The sequence below is a fragment of the Solea senegalensis genome, linkage group LG20, assembly GCF_019176455.1.
Source record: "Solea senegalensis isolate Sse05_10M linkage group LG20, IFAPA_SoseM_1, whole genome shotgun sequence".
Lineage (NCBI taxonomy): Eukaryota > Metazoa > Chordata > Actinopteri > Pleuronectiformes > Soleidae > Solea > Solea senegalensis.
This window is the reverse complement of record NC_058039.1, coordinates 11,414,878-11,440,526: the sequence shown is the minus strand read 5'-3', so window position 1 is coordinate 11,440,526 and position 25,649 is coordinate 11,414,878. Positions and strand designations below refer to the sequence as shown.

The 25,649-nt window shown below is 43.2% G+C and overlaps 1 protein-coding gene across 1 annotated transcript in view; it reads left to right on the top strand.

Annotated features, from left to right (window-relative positions):
- Positions 1-537: 537 nt before the first annotated feature.
- Positions 538-25,649, top strand: part of csmd2 (CUB and Sushi multiple domains 2) — a 222,569-nt gene continuing 197,457 nt past the window's right edge. Inside the window, exons 1-2 of the mRNA XM_044052677.1 lie at positions 538-1,037; positions 20,393-20,609. Of these exons, the coding sequence (XP_043908612.1) occupies positions 863-1,037; positions 20,393-20,609 (392 nt within the window). The 5' untranslated portion in view covers positions 538-862. The remainder of the gene's footprint in view (positions 1,038-20,392; positions 20,610-25,649) is intronic.

Sequence of the window (25,649 nt, the reverse complement as noted above, 5' to 3'; positions counted from 1 at the left end):
CCATATATCCACACTAAATGTTATCACAACATAGTGTCATTATTATTGTTATTATTATTATTATCATTTGTGGTGGTCACATCAAGTATGACTTGTGAATGTGTTAAAGAAGATATTTACTGGTGTTTTCTAAATATGTGGGCATGTGATAGCCTACGACGAGGGGGAGAGAGAGAGAGAGAGAGAGACGCGCAGAGCAGGAGCAGGGCTGCAGTCTGGATCTTGGCGTCGCACAGACACCAAGACGACGCGGTGGTGAGGCGCTGCGATAACGGGAATAAGTGCATCGCCTATTCCTCTCTCTTACAAGAAGGTCACTCTCTACAGAGAACTTAAGAAGCGAGGGGCTTTTCTCTTGGACCTGGATAACCGTCGCTCATCGGTCTATAATGAGTTAAAACGTGGATTATCGGTGCCACAGATGTCACTAACTGGAGATATATCTCAGAGAAGGACATAAGTGCTGCGGAATAAACTGAAGGAGGGATCTCCTGTTTGTTTTCTGGTGTTTTTTTTTTTTGTTTTTTTTAAATATATATCAGTTATATATCTGGAGTGGATGAGGGATTGACGTGTTTTTGTGTTCCTCTTTACGCGTGCGAGGCAGCTCAGTGTCCACTTGAATCACGTCTCTTTAGGTTTGCCTTCTCCTCCTTTCCTCTCTGTAGGTGTGAAATCTATCTTCCTCAGACACAGACTCTGAACCCCTCGGTCCCCGCATGACATGGTTCAGTCCAGCTGCGAGATCCGAGCCTCCTCCATGCATTGGGATTTTTCTCAGCAACGACACCGAGTGAATCTCCCTTTTCTGACCATCTGAGAAACTATCGCGCCCGCCACATCAGAGATACACAGCCCTGCCATGACCGCCGCTTCAGATCGGGACGCAGCGCCGGGACTTGGAAGGAGACCGGAATGCGCTCACAGAAAAGGGAACGGAATACGGATTTTTGCTCTAATGAAGGCGGGAGTGCAGGCGCACCGTTGGAGTCAGGTGCTGTTCGTATACATGGGACTGCTGGCCGCCTCAGTAAAGGGTAAGTCCCAGTCTGTGTCGCTGGTGAGATGCAAAATGCAGCAGGTCGACCACCACTTTCACCGCCTCTCTCCTCCCTGATGCCCCCTGACTGAATGCAAATCAGCAACGCACACAACCCCCCTCCCCCCGCATCCCGAAAGCCACATCTGCGTTATCCCTGCATCCAAAGTTATTAATAGAGGAGAGGTGCCAGGTTGGGTGACTATTTTGGTGATAGCGCATCCTCCTCCTGGAACCGCAACTGAGCTTAGTTTATCCTTGACTGTGGTGGAGATGCGCGTGTCATTAAACGCGCGTGTGTTTGTGATAGAGGAGCACAGGTGTGTTAAATAATGATGTGCATGTGTTTAATGAGCTGTGTGTGTGTGAGAGAGAGAGAGCGAGTGAATGTTGCTGCTTCTCACAAAATGAGGTTTTCTCAGGTGAAGAGACGACGTTAGTTCAGCTGCAGCAGCAGCAGCAGCAGCAGCGTGCTCTGCTCTCATGATGAGGTGGTCAAACAGGCGGTGGATTATTGTGCAGTTCAGAGTCCATGATGGTGTGTGTGGGTGCGCGCGCGCGAGTGCCTTAGACTTTCGTAAATGATATTGAAGATCCACCTTCTCCAGTAAACGTCTATGTATAACAATTTGTTTCCACTTGTATTTTCTCTCCTTACTTGAGCTCTGTCTTTTCTATCTCTCTGACTCACTGTGTGTGTGTGTGTGTGTGTGTGTGTAGCCTAGTTAAGTGACTCTGGCATTTCTGTCCTTGATTCATTGCAAATGGAACTAGAGCTGGACATTCAACAGATTATCATTACTATTAATTAGCCTTTCACGTCTCTGTAACATGGTGTAAAATAAAACTGATCCATTTCGTCCCTGTAGTCATAGACACGCATTTCTAAAAAAAAAAGACCATGCATGGCTTTTCGTGGAAAAAGCTGCAGTGTCGTGTTTTTTTTTTGTTCTTTTCCTGAATCCTGAACAGGTTATTTTGGCAGAGAAAGCAAACCGTTTTATCACTGTCTTGGCTCCCACAGCGTGGAACGGTGACTATTTTTAGTAAAAGCCAAGAATACTGCTCTGGACCACAATGTGGATTTGACAGCGAGTCGTGGCTCATGTGCTCGCCCACTCATACCTTGGGTCGAACAGCACATTATCCACGAGTTGAGTGGGCTCATTTTATCCGCATCCACAACGAAAGAAAAAAAAAAAAAAAGAAGAAAAGCCCACGGTGCAATGGGCTGCGTCATCTGCGCACGAGCGTAGTTTCAAACTCCACTCTTCATCAGCGGAAACACAGCTCTCACTTCATCTCCCACCATGTTACTCCCACTCTTCTTTTGATCAAACTTGTGTCGTCAACCACCCACGTGGGTTTGGTGAGATGGAGGTTTAACACACACACACACACACACACACACAGCGCGCGCGAGCACATACACACAATGACAAACCTCTCTTGACTTAATAGCACTGACACATAAGGCCGGACCGTATCTCCCTGTAACAACGTTTGCGTTTCCCTCTTGTTTCTGGTCTGATGTTTGCGCGTCCCTCGGTGCTGCTGTCACCAGCAGTTGCCCCATTCTCCCATTGAGCGGCACCAGAGCCTCACACTATACGCCGAGTGGAAAGGAGAGAAGACCTGGTGGGCTTCGTGACATTTATCTACATATTTAAAACCCAGTCCGGCCAATTATAGACCATCCGCAGCTGATTCGTGTTGGGGGGGGGACTGTCTTCGATAAGCACCACATATGTATGCTTTTTATACCCTCGTCTCTCACTTTAAACGATTCCCAGCCTCCCTTGTAACCTTATTATGGTTCCCAAGGGCCACACAGACAGAGATAGAGATGTGTGTGTGAAAGAGAGAGAGATCTGAAAAGAGCAGTGTTGTCTCCATGGGATCAAAGCCAGCTGTCCCGGTGGACTCGTAGCTCAATAAGCGGTAATCAACCTCAATTCTATTAAACGCACTGAGGGGGAGAGAATGCAAAAAGGCCAGGAGAGGAGGGTGGAAAAAGGACAGCATGTCTTTCCTCGCTGGGTTCTTGTGTCGCGACTCTCCTCCGCGCTTCATCTCCACCGCTATTAGATCATTCGTCAGCGCGGCGCATGAGACAGTCGCTCAGCACGTTTCCATTTACAAGTGAGACTCCCCCCCCCCTATATAGGGAGGACACAGTGTTGTGGTCATGATGAAACTTACAGCAATGCTATGAGGACCGGAGGGCTTGATGCCGCTTTTATTTTTATTTTTGGTACTTCCAAGACGTTGGCACAGTCGTGAGGCTGCGAGACAGCGCGCGCGCGCGAGAGAGAGAGAGAGAGAGCAGTCAATGACGCAGCGTGAAAAACTTCAAACACCTCAACCCCCCAAAAAATGCATGGGTTTAGTTTTAATATCTCACCTCTCTCTGCCTTAGATGTGGTCAGCTCTCTGTCTGGGTTTTGGTTCAAGTAGTATTTTTTCTTTTAAGGTATCAATATCTATATCTCAACCTTGGTACATTTTATGAAATCTATCTCAAAAAACATGGTAAAAAAATTGATAACACTTTATATTAAGGAACACCTATTCACCATTAACTAGGTGCTTAGTAACATGCATATACGTAGCATACTAGCCCTTTACTAGTAATTATTAAGCACATATCAACAGCTTAAAACAAATCTTAATTCATGTAGTAATAGAGGTAGAATAAGGTTATGTAGAACAAGGTGTTAATATGTGCTTAATCATTACTAGTAAAGGGCTAGTGTGCTACTTATGCATGTTAGTAAGCACCTAGTTAATGGTGAATATGTGTTCCTCAATATAAAGTGTGACCCATTTTCTGTGTTGTTGTTTTACCTGGCATAATGGCCTGATCGAAGTGTTTTTGCTTTTTTTTGTATTATTTGTCATGTTACTTTCGTGCCTCTCATCATACCTTCATTCATTAAAAAATCACCCCCATCTTAACAAGCCCCGCCATCCTCTTCTACTTTGGGGAAAGAGCCTCCGTCTATTGTCGTAACTTCCTGTACCGGCATGATTGATTGGCTCAATGATGCTGATGATAATATTAAGTCATCCTTGATAAAGAATGACAACACATGCTTTGATTTTCGATAGCACAACATTATTGAAAGTTATAATACACAAGCATATGTATGTATATGTATTGTTTACCAAATGTACTAGCTGTACATACTGGAGGTAGATTAGAGTGATGGCTAACCATTTGAGCAGCGTATGGTGACCCTCTGTGACACCTTCAGCACCACAGACAGCGACAGGCGCAGCTGAAACCATGTTCAGCACCAAGGACAGCTCCCCCAGTCTGCAGCCTCACTACACCTGCTCCTCAGTGTTGCACAGTCCACTTCTCCTCATAATTTCTGCCTTTTCTCTCTCATGTTTTACTCCAGCTTTAGGGATGGCTTGAAAACACTTTTTTGTGTGTCCAATACAATACCAGTATCCCAGCTTTGAGTATCCACCGTGGTATCACATGTCAGATACATTTGATTCATGCTTTTGCTTCGAAAACATTGTGGCCCATGTAACAAAAAATTCAAAAGCCCACAGCATGACTTAGTTAAAGACAGTGGCTGCCTTCGATGTACATTTTTTTACAATCTGTGCTCAGTGAAGCATGGGAAGTTGTGTTTTTCTTGTTGTTGCTAGTTTGTTTTAATTGGATTTTCCCAATATCCGATCCAGGAATTTCTTCGCCAGCATAGACTAATATCGATGCTGTGTATTGCACAGGCTCATTCCTACTTCAGATGTTTGCCATGTCAAGTAATCTGATGGTGTCAACCTGTGCTATCAAATAGTGCAGTATAGTAGTAGTTATTATAAACCTCCAAACTCCGCTCCCTGAATAACTATCATGACGACGCATGGGGAAACTAAACCATTTAGTGAACACAGCTGTTCTCCAAACCTTCATGGAAACAAGTCCATATGTTTATTTTTGCTCATGTGTGTTGATTATGCGTATATATCTCTCGCGCTTTCCTCCCCTCTCTATATTCACAGTTGAGCAATAAAGTAGGAAATGAGAGCTGAGGAAAAAAAAAAAAATGACATTATCTATTTACTCAAACTTGGGAAATGTGTGGAAAGCAAAGTGTGCTTTGGCCACGATGTATCGTGTCCTACATGTGCATAGGAGAAGGAGCTGTGGCATAGGAGGGAGTGGTGGTGGAGATGAAGATGGGAATCATGAATAGGTGCCACAGGGAGATAAAAAAAAACAAAAACAGCAGGATGGAACTTACTAGGAGAGATAATAAGAGGCACAGTAGGAAGACAACTGTTGAAGTAAAGTGGCGATAAGCCGATGCTAGCTGAGAGATAATCTCGACCCTGTGTTTTTGTGCCATTTTGATTTTCTTCTGCTTAGTAAATGACCCATTTTCAAGGCTCATTTTCTTATCAGGCATCAACCAGACTCCTATTTCAACATGTAACAGCATGTAAGTGATCTGCTCATGGGCCCATGTATTGGAGTGTTTGGAAGAGTGTGTGAGTTGAAACCCCCCCACCCTACCCCCCTTCACTCGGGGATGATTAGCCGGAAGTGTTGACAAACAGGTCATTAGGTTGCTCAAAAGGGACCACTGTGAGGCTCTGTGTGTGTGTGTGTGTGTGTGTGTAGATGCCACCACATATGCATCTTTCGCGTTATGCAAGTGCTTTGTCCTTACGAGCACCCTTTATTTTCCCCTCCTACCTGCTAATGTGTCAACCTCCTCTTCTCCCTGTCTTCCCGTTGTACCTTCCAGGCCTCTATCCTTCCTCCCTCCCTCCCTCCATCACTCCTATCACCACCTCCTTCTTTATCCATCCTTCTCCCTGGTGATTCACACAGTCATCTGTCTCCAGATGGCCAGAGCACCATCACTGTGATGCCATCACCAATGACACACACACACACTGATGCACACATTATTGTGTCACATTCTTAGTGAGGACACTCATACACATAAATCAGTCCCTAGTCCATTACCCCAACCTTAACCATCACAGCTAAACTTAACCCGTAACCTTAACCTTATTGTAACCCTTACACTAAAACCAAGTCTTAACCTCCAATAAAGTCTTGAATATAGATTTCAATCAGCATTTGTTCACAGCCTAATGCAGACATACACACAACACAAACTAAATCATTAAATGGTCTGTATTTATATAGTGCTTTTCTAGTCCTGATGACCACTCAAAGCTGCTTCACACTACCGTTTTGTCATTCAGCCATTCACTTACACATCTTTCATATGTTGCTGGCACAGCCTTCAGGAGCAATGTGAGCTTAAAGGAATACTTGGATTTAGCTTTGTGTTACTAGAATAGGGGAAGTATTTTTGAATGTTGTGCTTTCCAACCTGAGTCGAAAAATATCTTTTTTTTTTGTTACGTGCTAGCCAGTGACACTTGGTCCGAGGCTTGAAACGGCAACGCTAATTTTGCGCTTTTTAGACCCACTCGTACGGGGACGGGACCTCATTTCCCAGAATGTAAACAATGTCCGCCATCTTTGCTAACAGTTACGCTAACAGGACCAAGTGTCACTGGTGGGCATGTAACAAAGAAAAGAATGAAGATATTTCTCGACTCTGGGGAAAATGAGGTTGGGAAGCACAATTTTTCAAAAATACTACCCCAATTCTAGTAATACAAAGCTAAATGATAATCGGTGAGGTAAGTGTCCTCGGGCAAGTGTCTTGCCCGAGGACACATCGCCTTGCTAGCAGAGCGGGGAATTGAACCCTCAAGCTTCAAGGTGAACGACAACTGGCTCTGCCACTGAGCTACTGTATATGTATATACTACTATCCTGTATATGTATATACTACTATACTGTATATATGTATATATATAATCCAAATATCCTATGTAATGCGTGTTTCACTCAGAAAATGTGTTACGCAGTTGAGAGAATCAGCACAAATGTTTTGTTGTGGAGTTTGTGATGTCGGTATCGGGCACGAAAAGCGGTTTTGTGCTGTCCCTGACAGAAAGTGACACAGTGTCACTCTCATGTCAACACAAGTCAGCCTTTGGTCAGGACATCTTGTCGTCGTCCTCTTTATCACACTGGGTATCAACATTTGCGTCATCTTTCCCTGTGCAAGGGCAGCGGCCTGATGGACATCCAGTATTCTCTGCTGAAAGTTTAAAAAAAAAAAAGTGACACATAAGTCAACCACAGTGCACAATATTGTGGCTTTTAAAGTCACATTATTCTTTATTTAACTGCACTATAACCAATTGAGGGCAACACTTTCATTACATTTCAGGCTAACACTTTCAAACAGAGGCATTTATATATCCAGGGGCTCAGCTTGTAAAGTCAGTAGTTCAAATAAAACACAAGTAGGGAAACATCTTGGAGGAAAACAAATGAATAATGCTCTCTTTTTTTTCCCTTCAACTGTGACTTTCAGTGTGTCCCTGAGCCCCACATTAACTTAATAAATGTATATATTGGCTGCGTGACTTATTCTTGGAGTATACATCTCATATGAATTTAGCACCGCTCCTCTGCTGTGGTTGTGCTCGTGTTTCATCTTCATAATGTACTCTTTCGTTCAAATGCAGCCGCTATGTACCGTTAGCATTTTCAGCTTCTTTAAATACACACGGCTGGTGGATTGAAGCTCGTGAGAAGGCACATTATCAAGGACACGTTAATAACTCTTGAGGTGACAGTGGTTTTTATGCATTTTGTGCCCTGCTCCCATGTCTCACTCTCAGCTTGGTTGTGCATGCGTTCCCCCACTGTCGCCGCTGTGAAGTCGTCGCGAGGCAGGATGTGTCGGGAACTTTCTTGGATAACTACATTCTGAAACGAATGATGCAATAATAACAAAAAATTCAGAGCTTACATCTCTCCCAAGTCAGGTATATGATTCATATTCCTTTCTCTCTGGTGTTATAAGCCCTGAGTATTTGCTTTTACAGTTGCTGTAATCCCCAGACACTGGAAGACGGATGTAAATGCCATGTTTGTCTTGTATGGACACAAAAGCTCTGGCAGGGGTATCTTCAGCTTTCTGATTTACACCGTTCTTATCAGATATCAGTGATCCTCGAGATTGAAGATTAGATCCAGGGGGTATCTTTCCCGTGTCCTTGACTTTTTCTCCCCACCCCCTTTAATGTACTGCATCTCTCTTTAGTCAACATATAGGTAATCTGTCAGTAGTCTTTCTCTGAAACAGGCAGAGTCATCATGTGGGGGAGGAGCTCTGCTGTCTTTTTCCCACGCCTTGCAAGGTCCATTTTGAGTCTTGCATTAACTTCACTTTCATGGCCCAGATCTAAATGTGTGTGGGCACAGGTATGAGATAATCCTATAATTGTTGTCTGCTCGCTCACGTTGCAATGGAGGATAGAAGAGGGAGATAGGAGGGTAGAAGGCATCGCAGCAGTCTCGGGGTGAAATTATTTGGGAAAAACAGACAGGGAATAGATGGAAGCCGTGTCTCATACAACAGCTCACAAATCTTGTAATGATGCTCAGCGACAGTTGGACACTGTTTACTGTGCCTGAAATGTTTCAGGAGTTTCAGTTTGCCTTTGTGGCACATTATCAAATGCAAAACTTAACAGGTGCATGTGCCTCTCTGGTCGAGCTGCATTCATTGGCTATTTTAGTCCGTGCTTGCATCACTCTCCTGTCTAATCAGTGCGAGGCTCATTGTCCCAGACGATTTCTTTTTTTTTTATATATAGGAGCTGTTGCTCTCTCACCTTTTCTCGCCGCACAGTGTGAGCAACACCTTGTTAGACAGCTGCAACTCGCTGTCAGGTTTAACGGCCAGACCGTTGGGCAGAGTTAGCTGCAGAAGACGGGGATTAGTTTATATATGGTTAACATTTGCTTTAGGTAAAAGAAAAAGTAGAGGATTATTGTTATTTGCTGTGGTGACCCTTACAGGGAGTAGCCAAAATAAGATTATGAAGATAGTTACATGAATTAAAAATGGTATGAGGAGTAATGCATGTCGCCTATTAATTGTGATGTATCTTACGTCTGGCGCTTCTGAGTCTTCCTGGGGGAGCAGTTAGGATTTGGGTTGAAAGGTTTAAGTATACCACAGTAAGTTGAAGTGGGGCTGATTGATAGTCTGTGTGAATAACCCTCCTGGGATGGTCATGACCTGACCTTTGGATCAGTGCTTCCTCTCAGGCTTAGTATGCACTGCTAAGGCTACAGGGCTACACTTGATGCATGTGCAGTGTGTGTGTATATAAATATATATATATATATATTTTTTTTTAAGTTTCAAGTTAGAGCAGCCCAAATGTTGGCCCTGCGATGGACTGGCGACCTGTCCAGGGTGTACCCTGCCTTTCGCCCCCTATGTCAGCTGGGATTGGCACCAGCAGCCCCTGTGACTCTCCTGCGGAGGATAAAGCAGTAGATGAGGAATACATGAACACAAGCACACATTCTGCTAAAGCCAGGATTCCTTCCTCCATGTTCAGTTAAAAAGTGTCATGAGAATTGCTCACCTTGCAGGTATTCCTCAAAAAATAGAAAAGGAAGAAGTTGAATTATATATGCAGTTCTGCACAGAATGAAGAAGTCAGCTTGCATACCAAAAGGCCTGTGTTTTTAAACCCCTCCCCCCATTAAAAAATGAATTAAACCTGAAAGGATTCCTATTGGTTTTAAATAATGATGGCATTTCTTTTTTTTTTAAATATGTTTTTTTTATCCAAACATTGCAACAAAAAAAGGTGTTTAAATCATGTGCAAAAACATAGCTGTGGGTCGGATGTCCAGGATAATCACCTCATTTATTAAACCAATCCACCACTGCGTGAACTCACGCCACGTTGATGAGTCAGAGTCCGTCAAGTTTATTTGAAAGCACACACACACACACGGCGGGGCGTGATTAAGAACGGTTTGTCAGCATAGGCTAGGTTGAATGTAATTCAACACGCTCAGTTGTGAGTGGAATGAAAATGAGGCGGTAATTGACTTTCACTGTATCACATTATTGGCATCACACATGATTGTGTCCCCCCCCCCATAAGTAGTGGGGAAGCTGGAAAAGGAAACAAACTGTGTGTGTGTGTGGGAGGGGGGGTGAGTTGGCTGTAACATTCGCATGTGTAAGATTAATAATAAAGGCAGATCCGTGCAATAATAAGTAACTTAAGAAAGCAATTTGTCTCTATATGTGTTCTCCTCTATCCCTGTTGTCATGGCAACACCATTCAAACTTGTGTGACAGGAACAGTGAATGAGTCTCTTTGAACTGCACTCGTTTCCTCCTCCCTCTTTCCTTAAAAAAAAAAGCTTCTCCTCATCGTTTCAAACATTTGCACACATACAAACATGAAAAAGGAAACACACACACACACACATACAGCTGTAACAATGCATTATCCCAAATATTAACCATAACAATAAATGCCTTAAGCACAATTCAAAATGTAGCTCTAAATTTAACCAGTTTCTCAGAAACGAGGTTCTGCCTCATCAGGACCAGGTTTTGATCTCCACAGGGACAACTGGTTCTGACGAGTACACACACACACACACACACACACACACACACACACACAGACACACAGCACTTTCTTCAGGCTTCCTGCTTCCCTGTGTTGTGTGTGGGAGGCAGGCTCACCTTTATTAGTGCTGAATAACCTCTCCTGCAAAAACAAGGGAAGAACATGACACGTCAAGATTCCTTTGAGGGGCGGCATTCTATTGATCAGTGTCGGTGCGTGGGCTGCCAGGGATCGGTTGTGCACAGCAACACCGACTTACAACGGGATTATTTGAATTTATTGACGAGAAGGGCAGAGGGAGAAAAGCAAACAGAGAGTCGGTATCGCGGTTGAATCAGAGTTGGAGGCTGTGGCTCCAAGGCTGTGCTGAAATTGTGTCGAAGTAAGTGGGTGTCTTTTTTGGGTGGGTGGCTACGTTGCAGGTCCTGTTGGCTGGCAGATAATACCACTGGTTAAATATGACCCAGCTGGAAGGAACTGCCTGGCTCCCCTCCTCTTCCTCTCTCTCTCTCTCTCTCCGAGAGAACAAATACTCCGTTGTGCTTCTTTCTCCAGCGCCGACGGCAGAGCGAGGAGTGTGCGCTTGCACGCAGTCGTGCAAGTGTGCGTTCCTGCATGTTCTCCTTTTTTAGCACACAAGCCCATTCTTTGACACTTCTTCAAACTTTGCACGTGGGCGTTGTTTATGTTCGTACCCCGCAAATTTCGCCCCCTCCAGCGAAAGTCTGAGGTGTTGCGGGTGGTCATGGCAGATACTTTTTTACGTATTCACAGATAATTACTCATTCATATAGGGGGAAGCGTCCCATGTGCTTTGTTATGCAAACGCAACACGTCTGCCTCTTTATGAGAACAGCATTTCCCACTTAGCCCAGTGGAAAAAGACCCGAGACACTGGTGGTGGTGATGGAGAGAGAGCGCGTGAGGAAGTGGCTGCACGTCTATCGCCAGTGCCTTCCGCTGCATTTGACTTGTCTGTAATGGCAGACGCTGTGGTCCCGGACCTAATGTGTTGAGGCGAGCGGGATCGCTGAGCTCGCCCCATTTCCATTTTAATGGTGGCCATCTCGAGGTTAATTTGTATATGATGCGGTCACGGCGCACTTATGAGCTGACACATCAAGAGACAAATGGTGGTATTGAGAGGATCTATGGGGCGGAAGAGTTTATCTTGCCAGCAAGGAGGCAGTTACTGACACACACACATGCGTACACAAAACAAAGCGTCCCCTTTGTTTGAAGGAGACTTGTATGTCTTATTGGATAACTCCGTTATTCAACCCTTTGGGGAGTCACTTACAGTATTTGATTGTTCCCGTCAGACGCTCTTTTGCTGTTGATATAGTCGCCAAAGGGTCACGCGGATGAAAATGAGGGCTAAGCTGAGCCCTGTGTTTTATCTTTTGTGATTTTATTTATACAGCGCTGCATTATCTTGAGACACTTAACAGGCCGAGACCTTCCAGCGCGATACGGACAAAGCAATCGGTGTCAGTGAACGTGAAAAAAACAAAAACAATCTCTGTTCTCAACCCGACCTCGACCTGGAGAAAATGTTTATCTGCAAGTAATGAAAGGAGAGAGAGAGAGAATGGGGACTAATGTAGTTGTAGTTGTAGTTGTATTTGTATTTTAACAACTGCAATAATCCCCCGTTGCATTCGGTTGCTTATTTTTAATATTTCCGCGAGTGTTGCCAAGTTGCCACTCTCCATTTCAGAAGCAACATCACAGACGCTGCGTTGTGCTTCGAATACCGAGACTCCGTGGGACCTCGCTTTAACTTCAAACAATGAGTTTCCTTCTCCTCTGTTGTATTCATTGTGCACAGCGTGAGGTGGGAAGCATTTCTATGATTGAGTGCAGGAACAGGACGGTCTCTGTCCATCGTCCAAAAGCAAACACGACATGCAAATAAGGGGACAAGCAGGAAGGAATAAAGAGAAGGGGAATAAAGTCCAGAAAGGAGATTTTTCAGTTCCGTTTCTCCTTCTATTGTTTGTGTCCTTATTATGTGGATGTGATGTTGGGATTATGTCCTCTCTTTGAGAGCCTCTGTATTCAGTGTTATGGTATCCCAGCAGAGCATTTACATGGGGATAAGAGATGCCATACTCCCTTGGGGTATGAGGATTACACTCACACACACGTGGCCAAGTCCTCCGTACACAGATGTGCACACACTCACCTCTCTCCTCACTGAAAGGAACAAAACACACACTCCTACAAGAGGCTGAAGCATCCCTTAAACAGCCCTTTAGTCTAAACGATAGTTCAGATAAAGCTCATTCTTACTATGAAAGTCTCACTGGCTGTGTGTGACCTCCAGACAGAAGGGCAGCGAGATCCAGATAATAGGTAAAAAAAAAATCTCCGTTAGCAGAGCCTTCATACTTTTTCCTACTCGTTTACTCCCAGTGGCTATTGCTCTTTCTGTCGTTGACCTTCTGACTCTTAGTAAACTTTCATACGACCTTGCTTTCTTCTCTGCTGCTATTTTTTGTTTTCCCCAGTTTGTCCCTCGTCTCACCTTTGCCTCTATTCTTCACATTACATTCTTCAAATCTATTTTCTCATACATCTATTTATCTGGTCAGTCAGTCGCTCGCTCAGCCCTATGTCTCACCACCTCTGCCTCTTTCTCCTCCCATCTCCCCCCCCTCGGCTCCTTCCTCCACTGCTGAAGGGTTGCCATCCTACCGGTGTACACGGCACAGTGACCGTCGATTCATCAAAGTGTCACAGCGCGCCGCAGCAGCTCTTGTACGGCCGCTACTAAACAAGTGCCCTGGCGTGGCAAACAGTAGCACCCACGCACACAAAACACACGCACACGCACCTGAAGCTCCGTTCCAGCAAGGTCATATTTCTTCCTCGTACATCCATTTGGCAGCAGGCACACCAGAGGTGGTGGTTCTTGCCAAGCAGACTCTGCAAGCGGCACAGCGGGCTGAGCAGTGGACAAACATACAGTATCTGTTGAACAGCCACAGTTAACAGTCCGGCACGAGACCGTGCACGTGACACATTTTGTTTCTTAGGTCGCACTGGTCCGCCTGACATTTTATGTGTCTAGGCCTCGGACTCTCATCCACCCAAATGTCTGTCAGACACACACAACGAGAAGATACTAGACCATAATGTGATACACATTTATACGGCGTGTAATATACCCATACACCCACCAGCTCTACCAACTGAGCTATCTGGTGCCCCATATTAAAAGTACATTTATTAAGTTTGTCAACCTTCTGAATATTGGACTGAACCTTATCTCAGAGACGTTATCAAATATCAAATTGCACTTGCAATATCTGCCAGGAAAAAAATAAAAAAATAAAAAAATTGCAGTTAGATATTCCCATATAGTAGTTTTGCATTTTTGCTGAAACACAGTGAACCTGTTCTGTTCAATATTCATAACGGATTCACCTGGATGCTCACAATGATGACCTTCTACTTTGCTTTGATGGCCCAGCCCGGGCTAAAACAGCGCAGCCAGCAGTCTGTTTATAGGGTCTTTACAGTGTGTCACGGGGTCAACATGCGGGATGGGCTCTTTCTCCGGAGCAGCTCATTTCATAATGTACCCTGGGCAAGGTGATTTAGCCCAAGCTCCAAGTGCAGACAAGTTCTCATGTTTTCAAAGCACTCTAAGAGCAAACCGTATGTCAAAGTGGACACAGCCTTCCGGTCTTGCAAGTAGAGTAGTAGAAGTGGCAGTTAGTGACTCCAGTGGGTTGCAAAAACAACACTTTCCTGAGGATGGTGGTCTTAATCACTAGTTTCAGGTCTTCTTCAGTAGCACGAGATGTCATTTTTGAGTGGAGAACATCTGGCCAAACAGACCTGTGTACTGTAATGTGAAAATTCTGTAAATCAAGTCCCTCATGTCCACAAATGTGCGTCTTCGAATGAACTGCGCTGTGCCTGTTTTTGTTCACCTCCATTGTGAGGGCCTGTTTTCTTTTTTTTTCTTTTTCTTTCCGGCAAGGATAAAATATTTCATGCGGCAGCCAAAAAAAAAAAGTGGCCTCTCTGATCGCACCATCTGAGTGTTTTATCCCAGATTGCGTGTGTCATTATCAATTTAGGAGTTGGTCACTTGGCACAGGTGCTCCCACTTCATTTGGCCTATAGCTCTGGCACACACGGTAGATTCTTTGTCATGATTATTTTTTTTTTTTCCCTCTGCTTAATTGTACTCGTGCAGCTTGGCGTCTGCTCTCCTGCTTGGTTGATCACCTGTCATATATCAATATGTGCGGCATGTTCTGTCGCCTGATTACACGCGCACTCCGACGATCGGAGGCACCTTTTTAGCACCGAGGTGTTTTCACTTCGGCTGCGAACACTTTGGGGGGCTTTGAAACGGCATTGGGTTTTTTAAATGAAAAATTACAACGCTGAAATAATAATAATAAAAATAATCAAGTTCGTCTCCTTAACCAGGATTCGTTTTGTAATCCAACTCAAGTCATTGCCTATGTACAAGTGGTTCACAGTCCACTGTGACCCCTATCAAGCGCTGCTATCATAAGCCATTGATTGGCATTTTTCAGATAGAGGCCTTGTTATGAAAGATCTGCTGGAGATAGCTTTGTGTTCTCTTTGTTTGTCTGGTAATTAGTTGAAGATAAGAGGGCCGAATAAGAATCAAGTGGAGCCTGTGAGCGTACACTGGTTGGTATATGCAGCACTTATATTAACACGGCCCGATGCTTAACAGGAATGTTGTATTGGAGTGTTTTGGTCGGCTCATTGCCGTTATAGATCACAAAGTGTTAATTAATTGACCAACAGTGTCATTTCTCCTTGCTACACATGTGGTGTATTGACGTTTTATACCAGCAGAGGGTGCAGAGTCTGTACAACAGCAACTTTTAGCATTGGAGGTAGTTGTAGGGCAGGGGTGTCGAACTCGAATGACCCGGGGGCCACTGAACATCTAGTCTGGTCCAGAGAAATAAAAAAAAAAAAGTGGGAGAAAAAATAGCGGGTGGGCAATAAGACCTTAAAATTATAACACAATATTCCATCATGATATCGCAAACAAGATATTCACGATGATATTCCACAGAATTTCAAAGTAAAAGTACTTTTGTATTTTTTTTTTGATATGGAACGACGTGTACTACTAATTTATGATGCAAAAAAGTGTGTCTTGATTTATCCCACGACAAAAGCAGATATGTGTGACGAGGTGGGAAAGGACTGTTAAAACATATACAGTATATATATATATATATATATATATATATATATATATATATATATATATATATATATATATATATATATATATTATACATATACATATACACTATATATGATCAATAACCTGAGAGAGGGAGAACTTGGTTTTTCTTCGGCCCTGGTCGATGAGGATTTTTAGGTTTCGTAACATTTAGCACTAAACCATAGCTGTAGCTCTCTGTTTGACTAACTCTGCTTGTGACCGCGGTGATGAAATGCTACGAGCTGTGTGGGGTTGGAGGTGGTCACTTTTACTTCGAAACAGGCACAGAAAGGGATGTGTTTGTGACGTATTTCACAGATATATACATTAAAACTGTGATCATGGAGATAAAATGTTTTTTCTCCACTGCACGGCTTGTGTAGAACATGCACATAAACATGTTAGTCTGATTGATTTTGCATTCATTGTCAAAGTCAGACTAGCACACCCAGATAATGGCTACTATTGCATCATCTTTGTCGAATTTGAGCTGTACACTGGACACTCGCTGCAGTCCCCTGCTAATACCTGGCAATAATAGAAGTACACATGCTAGAATAAGACAACGGTGATAAAAGCCGGGCAAAAATTCAGGCACAAGACCAATTTTATGCTCTGTCAGCTATAGGTATTTTTTAATGTTTTTTTAAGTTAATGGATGGTAGGGAGACTCAAAATGATGCTTGACGTTCTAACAACTTGCAGCATGCTAGTGGGAGGTGGGGTTGGAGGTGGGGTTGGAGGTGCCTGACGCAACAAACGAAACATAAGGAGTGTCTGCGTCCTACAAATGTAAAATGTAAATTAAGATATTTCCTTAATATCTGATGACGCGGCTCATTATTAGTTACATGAACGTCACATAAATGTGCTGCTTCAAGCTACAACATTTCAACACATTTCAAGTATTATAAACCCTTTTGATTATAATGCACATTTTCTATTCAGCAAAATACTAAAGGTTATACTTACTTATTCTGAGTCTCACTTTACACCATCCTCTTCTGCCCATTGTGAAAAGAAAATCACTTTAACACTCGATGGCAAAGAAAAGGCTGAATTCTCAATACCATTATACACGGAGCATACACGTATTCAAGTGGCCGGGGTTCAAGTGCACACACATTGGCATCTTTTGGAAGAAGTCAAGCACATATGAAGGAGTGATGACTGAGAGGCCCCTGTTGTTTTTTTTGACATGGCAGGCCCCGCGGAGTCAACAGTGTCATGATGGATATATACAGTGACTGTAGACGCTGTTATCCTCCTGCTGCAGCCTCTGCCATCCCAGACAGTGTTTACCTCCCTGACACTAAACCCCCTACACACACACAAAAGTAGAGTGATACTGATTTGCTGCCCCACTGGGAACAAAGTCTTGATATTGGATTTGTTTGTATAGTGTGTCAGCTGCTATTGTTTTTTTGCCACATCCTGATGTGGCTCAAAGCCGCTGAAATCTTAAACAACGGGTTTGATTAGTGCTGTGAAAACGAATCCAGTATTTGCTCGTCTGGCTAACCAGAGATTATCCAGGTTCACGCTCAAAGTTTTTTTTTTTCAATTTCATTTCATTTATTTGTCATTTGTTTTTCCTCTCTGTACTGTCTTGAACAATAATAAAAGTTCATTTCATTTATGACTAAGACTGAGAGGAATAAAAATGACTACCTGCCCTGTCTGTCTACCCTGCTGCTTATTTAGATGGTTGGCATGTTTCAGAGGGATTTTGATCCCAAAGAATCTGCATGATGTTTCACACACAATCAATATTTCAACGTCACTCTTTCACCTGCAGGGATTCAACAAAGAAACCGTCACTCTTATTCTTTGGTTCCAAAGCTGTAGCGTTCACATGCCCTCAGGCCGTTTATCTCATTTTCATACGTTGATACACCGCAGACATTTTAACGCGGCGAGTTTAGACGGAAAATCACAACAGCAGTTGTTTGTGTTCTTGAATAATGTGGGCCATGCAGATATAACAGATGTCCTCTGATTGTACTCGTCTAATTACATTTTAATCAGGTAGCATTGTGATTCAGGTTCATGGCTGGAGCAAGCGAAAGGGGAAAATACAGATGATTTATATAAATTACGCGTATCTGTGCATAGCATCCTAATTTAGTCTCTGTTACAATGTCCATGTGTGTATGTTTGCTTTGTGTGAATATAACACAACTTATGTTGTGGTTTCTTGTTCGAATAAAGACACTTGCTGACATGTGCTGACGTACACATGGGCCCTAATGGATGCTTCTCCACTGCATCCCTGCTGTATGTTACAAAGGATTTGCCTCTGTAAAGTCCACAAACAAGATAATTGTAATGTAACTATGTACTCCTACTAAATGGCATCAACAAGGTCACTTGGCACAGAAAGGGATGTGTTTGTGACGTATTTCACAGATATATACATTAAAACTGTGATCATGGAGATAAGATGTTTCTCCACTGCACGGCTTGTGTAGAACATGCACGTAAACATGTTAGTCTGATTGATTTTGTGTTCATTGTCAAAGTCAGACTAGCACACCCAGCTAATGGCTACTACTGCATCGTCTTTGTTGAATTTGAGCTGTACCCTGGACACTCGCTGCAGTCCCCTGCTAATACCTGGCAATAATAGAAGTACACATGCTAGAACAAGACAACGGTGATAAAAGCCGGGCAAAAATTCAGGCACAAGACCAATTTTATGCTCTGTCAGCTTTAGGTATTGGATTTTTTTTAAGTTAATGGATGGTAGGGAGACTTGCAGCATGCTAAACCAGAAACGCCCTCTAGTGGAGCAGAGGCAGATGCCATCACTAGGGTTGCCAATTTCCCGATAAGAAAATAAGGAACGGAAGTAAATAAAATCCCATTCTTGACTCAGTTGTTTACGTATTGCACTCTACACATATTGCATGTGTGTAACTTTCTATCAACCAAGTATGAGCCTTTTTTATGAGTTTAAAAAGGCGATATAGTCATGTTATTATATTTTTTGCATTCACCTGAGCGGTATCCTCGTGTCGCCATTTCACCTCGCGGTGAATCGGACGTCCAGTTAAAAGTGTACGTTTTCTGTTGGACACTAATGAATGAATGAATCAGAGAGATTGCGAGGATGTGACAGCAGGAGGAGGGATTTTATTTTCCCTCATACAAATTGGGCAATCTTCATTAGTGGACTAATCTGTAATTTCCTCCGTCATGCCTTTGACTTAATAATCAATAAATAAGCAACAAAGTGAGTTCCTTATCTGTTCAATACAGAGCATGTCTTTTATTTTGTCAAATGCGGAACACATCCTTATTTTCACGGAATGGTTGGCAACCCGATTCCCCCACTACTGCAATTATACCGGGACAGGGGCAGTAGTTGAATTGAATGTCGACTTAATCTGATTTCTTTAATCAGACCTGATAAAGATTAGACGTTCCCACCTGTGTGGCAAACAGAAAACAGACAACAGCGATGGAAATGAACCCCTCGTGTTACCTACACTTACCTGTTTTGATGAGACGATATTATGCCAATGAGTGTGTACTATTGCCATTCACACAGATTTTTAATTCCTGCGCGTCAACACTGGAAATCCACACCGACACCACACTGGATATGTAAGTGCAACTACACATCAGTCCACATTAGTGATTAATTATACCTAAATGCCTAACATTGATTAAAACTCTCGGCTGGGCTCAGATTAGTGGGAGACAGGTCGCTGCTCGCGGAAGTGAAACACACACACACACACACACACACATTCGCCACACACTCAGAACTGATAAATGGCAACACATGCAATTAAAATGAAAGACTGAAGGCAGTATGCCTGGCTGTGAAGAAACATGCAAGATGAGTACAATTAATAAGGCATTCAAGTGTGTGAGTGTGCATCTCACTGTCTCTCTCTCTCGCTCTGTGTCTGGGTGTGTGTGTGTGTGTGTTCCCCCTCTCCTCCCCCGCTGCCCCCTCATCTTCTCACCTCCAGCTATGTCGTGTATAAATGTGGGAATCTATTACTAATGTGGGGAAGGAGCTGGTGGGTGTGTGTGATGATGGAGGGGGGAGAAAGATGGGAGAGGGTGAGCCATTTAGCTCCGCTGTATTAATGGCTTGTGCTGCACACTGTAGGTGATAATGGATGTTGGAGCACATGGTGCAGACCGACTGCAAGTGTGTATTGGTTTGACTTTTATACAGGGATGCAGAGGTTTTTATTTTATTTTATTTGATTTGGTTTTATATAAAGCACTCTAATATCCATCTGTCTTCTACTGCTTTATCCTCCACATGAGTGTTGTGGGGGGTGCTCAGCGGACACAGGGCAATAGGTGGGGTACATCAGTCCATTACAGGGCCACATATAGAGACAAACAACCATCCACTCTATATTTTAGAGTGTCCAATTGACCTAATCCCCATATTGCATGTTTTTGGACTGTGGGGGGAAGCCGGAGAACCCACGCCCACACATGGAGAACATGCAGAAAGACCTGTGTTTTCCGACCGGGTCAAGAGCGCTAACCACTAACCAACCGTGTGTCCCTTTATGTCGAATATATATCTAATTCATCTGTTTCCTTTCTTTTTCTCTTTACAGCTCAGAACTGCAGTTACACACTTCACAGTCCCAATGGGACAATAGAGAGCCCGGGCTACCCTTACGGTTACCCTAACTATGCCAACTGCACGTGGGTGATTGTGGCAGCGGAGCACAACCGGATACAGCTGGTGTTTCAAGGATTCGCCCTGGAGGAGGACTTTGACCTCCTGTCTGTGTACGATGGGCCGTCCAGCCCAGGGAACCTGCGGACAAGGTAAAGCAGGGCCCCTAAATGTTTACATAATGTGTTATTTTGATGTCCAGAGTTTTCCTTGATCTGAATGCTGACACAACTGAATTTAAAGACGTGTAGGTTCAAGGGTCGCCTGAGCAATTGTTATTATGGGAATGATTTCCGTTGGTAATAACCTCATTATGGCATTACATAGTGGACAGTTAGGCAAGATTGAGGCAGTTGAGCTGCTGTGGCGAGCCCCAAAGGGAGAGAAGCCAGAAGAAGAAGAAGACTGGTAATAGTGTATTAGATATAGAGTGAGATCTGGAAACACTGTGATATCGCTCAAAGGGATCGGTCATTTGGAAGAAGGAATCAATACGGACAGTGCAGTCATTACCTTAAATGTAAATGGCAAACATTAGTGGCATTTAAATGTTTCAGATATGACTCACCGTGTGTGTGTGTCTGAAATTGTTCTTGGGTTTTTTTTAGAGTGATTTGGACTCGGAGGTATTGATGAAGGTACTGGACTGAGAATGGGAAAAGAGGGGAAGCTATAATAGAGATAATAATCACTGATGCATTCAGAGCCGTTTAGGCCAGATCCTTGGGTGACAACACGGCGCCAGGATACAGAGCTGTTGAATTCAATTCTGGGCACATTTCGTCTCAAAGCAGCAAATGTGATTGAAGCTCGCACGGGTGTAAAATCCAGCAAAAAAAAAAAATGAATTCAAAAGAAGCAATGTCATCCTCTTACACAAAGCGCTGCCTTGTTCTTTCCGGGAAATTGAGGCCTTGTCCACTAACACATGTCTGTTTCATGACACTGGGGTTTTTGTTCTTGAACACTTCCACGTCCACTTGAAAAGCAACTTGAATGTCAAACCAACATCTACTGATAGAACCCATACAGACATGTTGGGCAGTCAGAAGTAGTGGTGTCATCAATATGGTATATTGAAAGCATGTTTTGGCCTAATAAATCACAACTTATTTTCATTTCATTTCATACTTCAGTTGCTTGACATTGTGAATAACATAGTCAGATTGGGGTGAGCATTCGAAAGGCACCAATGTTTGTGACCCACTGTTTTCAGTGACCCAAAACCCAGTTTGTGTGAATGAAACCCAAGCTGCATTAAATCATTTATGAACCAATAAATAAATGAATAGCGCCGTTCATGTGAACTACGGCATGAACTACACTACACCACACCGCGCAGGATTGTTTGAATACTATCAACTCGAGTGATTACACACAGGCAGAGCGCTGATACATTTATGTATTTTGGGATATTGTCGCTCGCAGTCTAACATCTATCCGAGCCCTTGGCAGTCCCTCGCACACACACACACACACACACACACACACGTGCTAACACATTTAATATCAATCTCTTGCATCCGATTAATTGAAACTGCTTTCAGATTCCTGTCACCTTCTACGATGAGCTTAGCCTTGCAAATGCAAGTGCTTTAAAGCGTATGTTGTGCGATCCCTGTGGAGGCAGATGACGGAAACATGCTTAAAGGCTTTTGTTGCTGACGCCGTTGTGAGACTGTGCCAGGCTCTCCGTATCCTCCAGTCAATAACCCGCTTCCTCACCTCTTCTCTGCTCCCCTTCCCACGTCTCGCACTCTGTGCCGGTGGTGCCTTCACTGCATCTCGCTACTCAAAGTGAATGAAAGAGAGAGACGTGGATCCATTATGGATTGGTGTTGTGCTGTTCTCCTCAGCCTTTGGACCCGTGGGCTTTGTAGTGCACTGTAGAGTGGGACAGAGGGGAAAACACTTATATATATATATGTATATATATGTATATATATATATACATATATATGTAATGTATAGGAAACGAGAGCAATGACGAAGCAGGGCGAGTGCTGAAAAATTACACACAGATCTCGTTTAGATTCTACTTGTGTTGTCCGTGTCCACATTTTTGTTTCTCCTCTTGCATTTTGGCATTTTTGCATTTTGTAAAAGTGCGAGCCTTTATCTGCGAGCAAACACGGGACGGCTGGGAAGAGGCAAGCAGCAGCTCTCACCGCACCACGCGTGTATTTGCTCTCACAAACACCGCCACCTACTGCACACCCATTTCGGAACACGCACAAAGATGCGCGTCTGATCATTCATTCCTTTTGCTCTCATTTCCCACTTGTGTCAAATGTAATTTTCTTCCCATCTCTCTTGCTCCTCTCCCTCCCGTCTCTCTCTCTCGCTCCCCTCAGTTCCTCCTCACCTATTTTTTAAATATCTTATCTTTTCCGTCCCCTTTTCCCCTTTTGTATCCCCCAAACTCAGCATTTAGTAGTTTTAGTAGTAATCAAATAATATTAGAAAAAATACTATTTAGCCTCACTTAAGTAACATTATATATATTTCTTTAAGTGTAGTGATTTTAAATCAGATTTGGTTTTTTTGTAACTTATATTAACAGTTACAGTGTCAGGGCAACAGTCATCAATCCTTCTTTTATCAATGTCCTTAATGTCCAGTGACGGTGGTGGTGTCCTCTTCTCTCTACAAACATTACTTTTTTGCTTGCAAATCGAAGTACTTTAACCAAATATTCATTTTTCTTTAGTATTATATCACCTGTCAAATTTCATGTTTTGGGTCTCTGGTCTCCTATTATTTTCCTGTCATATTTGATCCCAATACCCTTTTCATTTTAAATTCAGATTTGTTTTACTTATCTATGAGCTCATCCATTGCTGTGTCGCTACTTTGAAACCGCCTGCATCCAAACACACCGAGCAGTCCAGTTCAGTTTTGGATTGGTTCACAATTATGTGTGTTTCCATTGTCACATTTTGAAAATATGTGACAAAAATACACAGCCCCTGCTGTTCCAGTGTTTGGCACCAATCTGTTGGAGCAGGGTGGAGCTAAACACATTGCAGTCTAATATTCCACTTTTCCGTGCGGGCGACAGCCTTCCCACGAGAAGAATCAACATGGAATACCGAACATCTGTCCACTGCTGCTCTGTGTCGCCTTCTTCCTTTGTTGAATTTATTAGTGAGCTCCACTGGGATAACTTTGCGCTATTTATGCAGCTGACGCATATTTCGTAATGAGCTTCATCATTTACGTATTTGCCTCACACACACACACCAAAGTAGAAACACAAGCCAAATGAGGGTGAACTATTCCAGACTGCACCATGGTGACCTGAGCTGCACTGCAACAGTTAGTGGAAACAAGACTTGTGCTTCTAAGTGAAAAATCACTGAGTGTTTGTACTCCTGCAGTAGTTTATGAGTCACAGTTGCTCATAGGAATTGCATGTATGAGTCAGTCTGTTGTTGCAGCACTTGATCCCAAATGACACCTTTCGAAGCGGAGAAAGAAACGTTTGCTTGCTTAAGAAAGATAAAAGAGGAGAAAAAACATATACTGGATATTGGTATATCCCACTACTTTACTTCCGGTCAAAAGTCCAATCAGTGACGATCCTTGTTTGACAGCATGTTCCTACGTTTTCCATTGCAGTTAATGTCGTCGTGTTTTCGTTCATGTTATTTAATGTTTTCCTGTTAATGTCGGTGATGTCCACTTCAGGGCCACCGTACGTTCTTGTTGCATACAGGATGGCAGTTCAGACCACCGTTGAGGACTGAGACTCTTTGAAAGCACATAGCTCTATGTGTAGTTCTGTGTTTAAAAAGAAAAATATAATTAAACCATCGTGTCTGAAATGCACACTGTGTGGTTACTCAGTAATTTAGTCATTAGAAGAAAAGGAAACTTTTTAATCGCGATTAATCTCGATCAGGCACGTCCAAAGTCCGGCCCGCAATGAGATGTCGTGGTCTTATAATGTATTATTTATGGCCAGGGATGGACATGGACAAAAAAAATCGCCCTTGGTCTCAGGTTTAAAACCTACCTGTGACAGACCGCTCTATGCCCTCATCTCACATTGTCTCACATTTGACTCCAGATGTGGAAAGAAAAGCAACTTTCCACTCCTGCGTTGCTTAGATTTGGTTACATTTACAATAGAGACAATGGAAATTCAATTTTTATAGAACAGTGCATTTGTGGGTAAAAGTTACTGGAAATCCTCACATTATCAAATCTGGCCCTCGTTAAAAAAGTTTGGACAGCCCTGATCTAGATGAATGAATTTCAAAACGTGAGATTAGTTAGTTATCTATTGACATCTACCTAATTATTATGCAATATCATATCAACTTCAACATAATTCACGACTGCTTATGCATGTTGTAGAGTTTTAAGAATGACGTGTGTCATCTTTTTCACCTTTACTTTCATTTTAGTGTCGCTCGAGGGGTGATGATGCAGCAGAGAGAACCTGGTTTATAAACTACCCTCAAACTTTTTTTAACATTAGAGACATTCACAGCTGCAGTCCCCGGGTTTTTTTTTACTTATTCCCTGTCGAGAGGAAATTATTTTACATCAACACAGTTTATCGGTGTGAGGCTTTACACCATCTGGCCCTCGACTCTTTGATGAAGGGGCTACTTAATATACATCAGCTGGACGGACAGTTTTGCACAAGAGTCCAGCTGCATTTCCACATGGCCAAAAATGTTTCTTAATTTCCATTTTAAATTGTCTTTCGGTAACGTCCTCATGTCTGCTGCCGTCGCTGTGTTCCCAAGTGTTAATTGCATTTATCCCGATGAATAATAAGCGATTGCCGGACTGTTTATCTGCAGATGAAGTATTGCTATGATGTTGTTACGAAAACCGTATCTCAAGACACCGTAACACAGTAACCTCTCTGTCTGTGGTTAAAAACAGCTCCAGTCGCCGGAGAGACCTACTTACGACTATAGCACTTGACCTTAAGCGAAACACTGAACCCTCACCAGCTCACTCACTGTCACTCCGAGTGCACATTTCTTACTTGTAAATAGCTGTCTTTTTTCACTTTTCTGTCACATTTCACCTTGTAACTGCCAACTGGGGAACACTGAGTGCATTTCAGCGGGGGGAAAAGCTACTGGGGTGTGCGAAGGCATTGCTCTCCACATGCCTTCCTCTCCGTGATGGAGTGATGGAGGGACTTGAGGCACGGGGAGTCTGGCAGG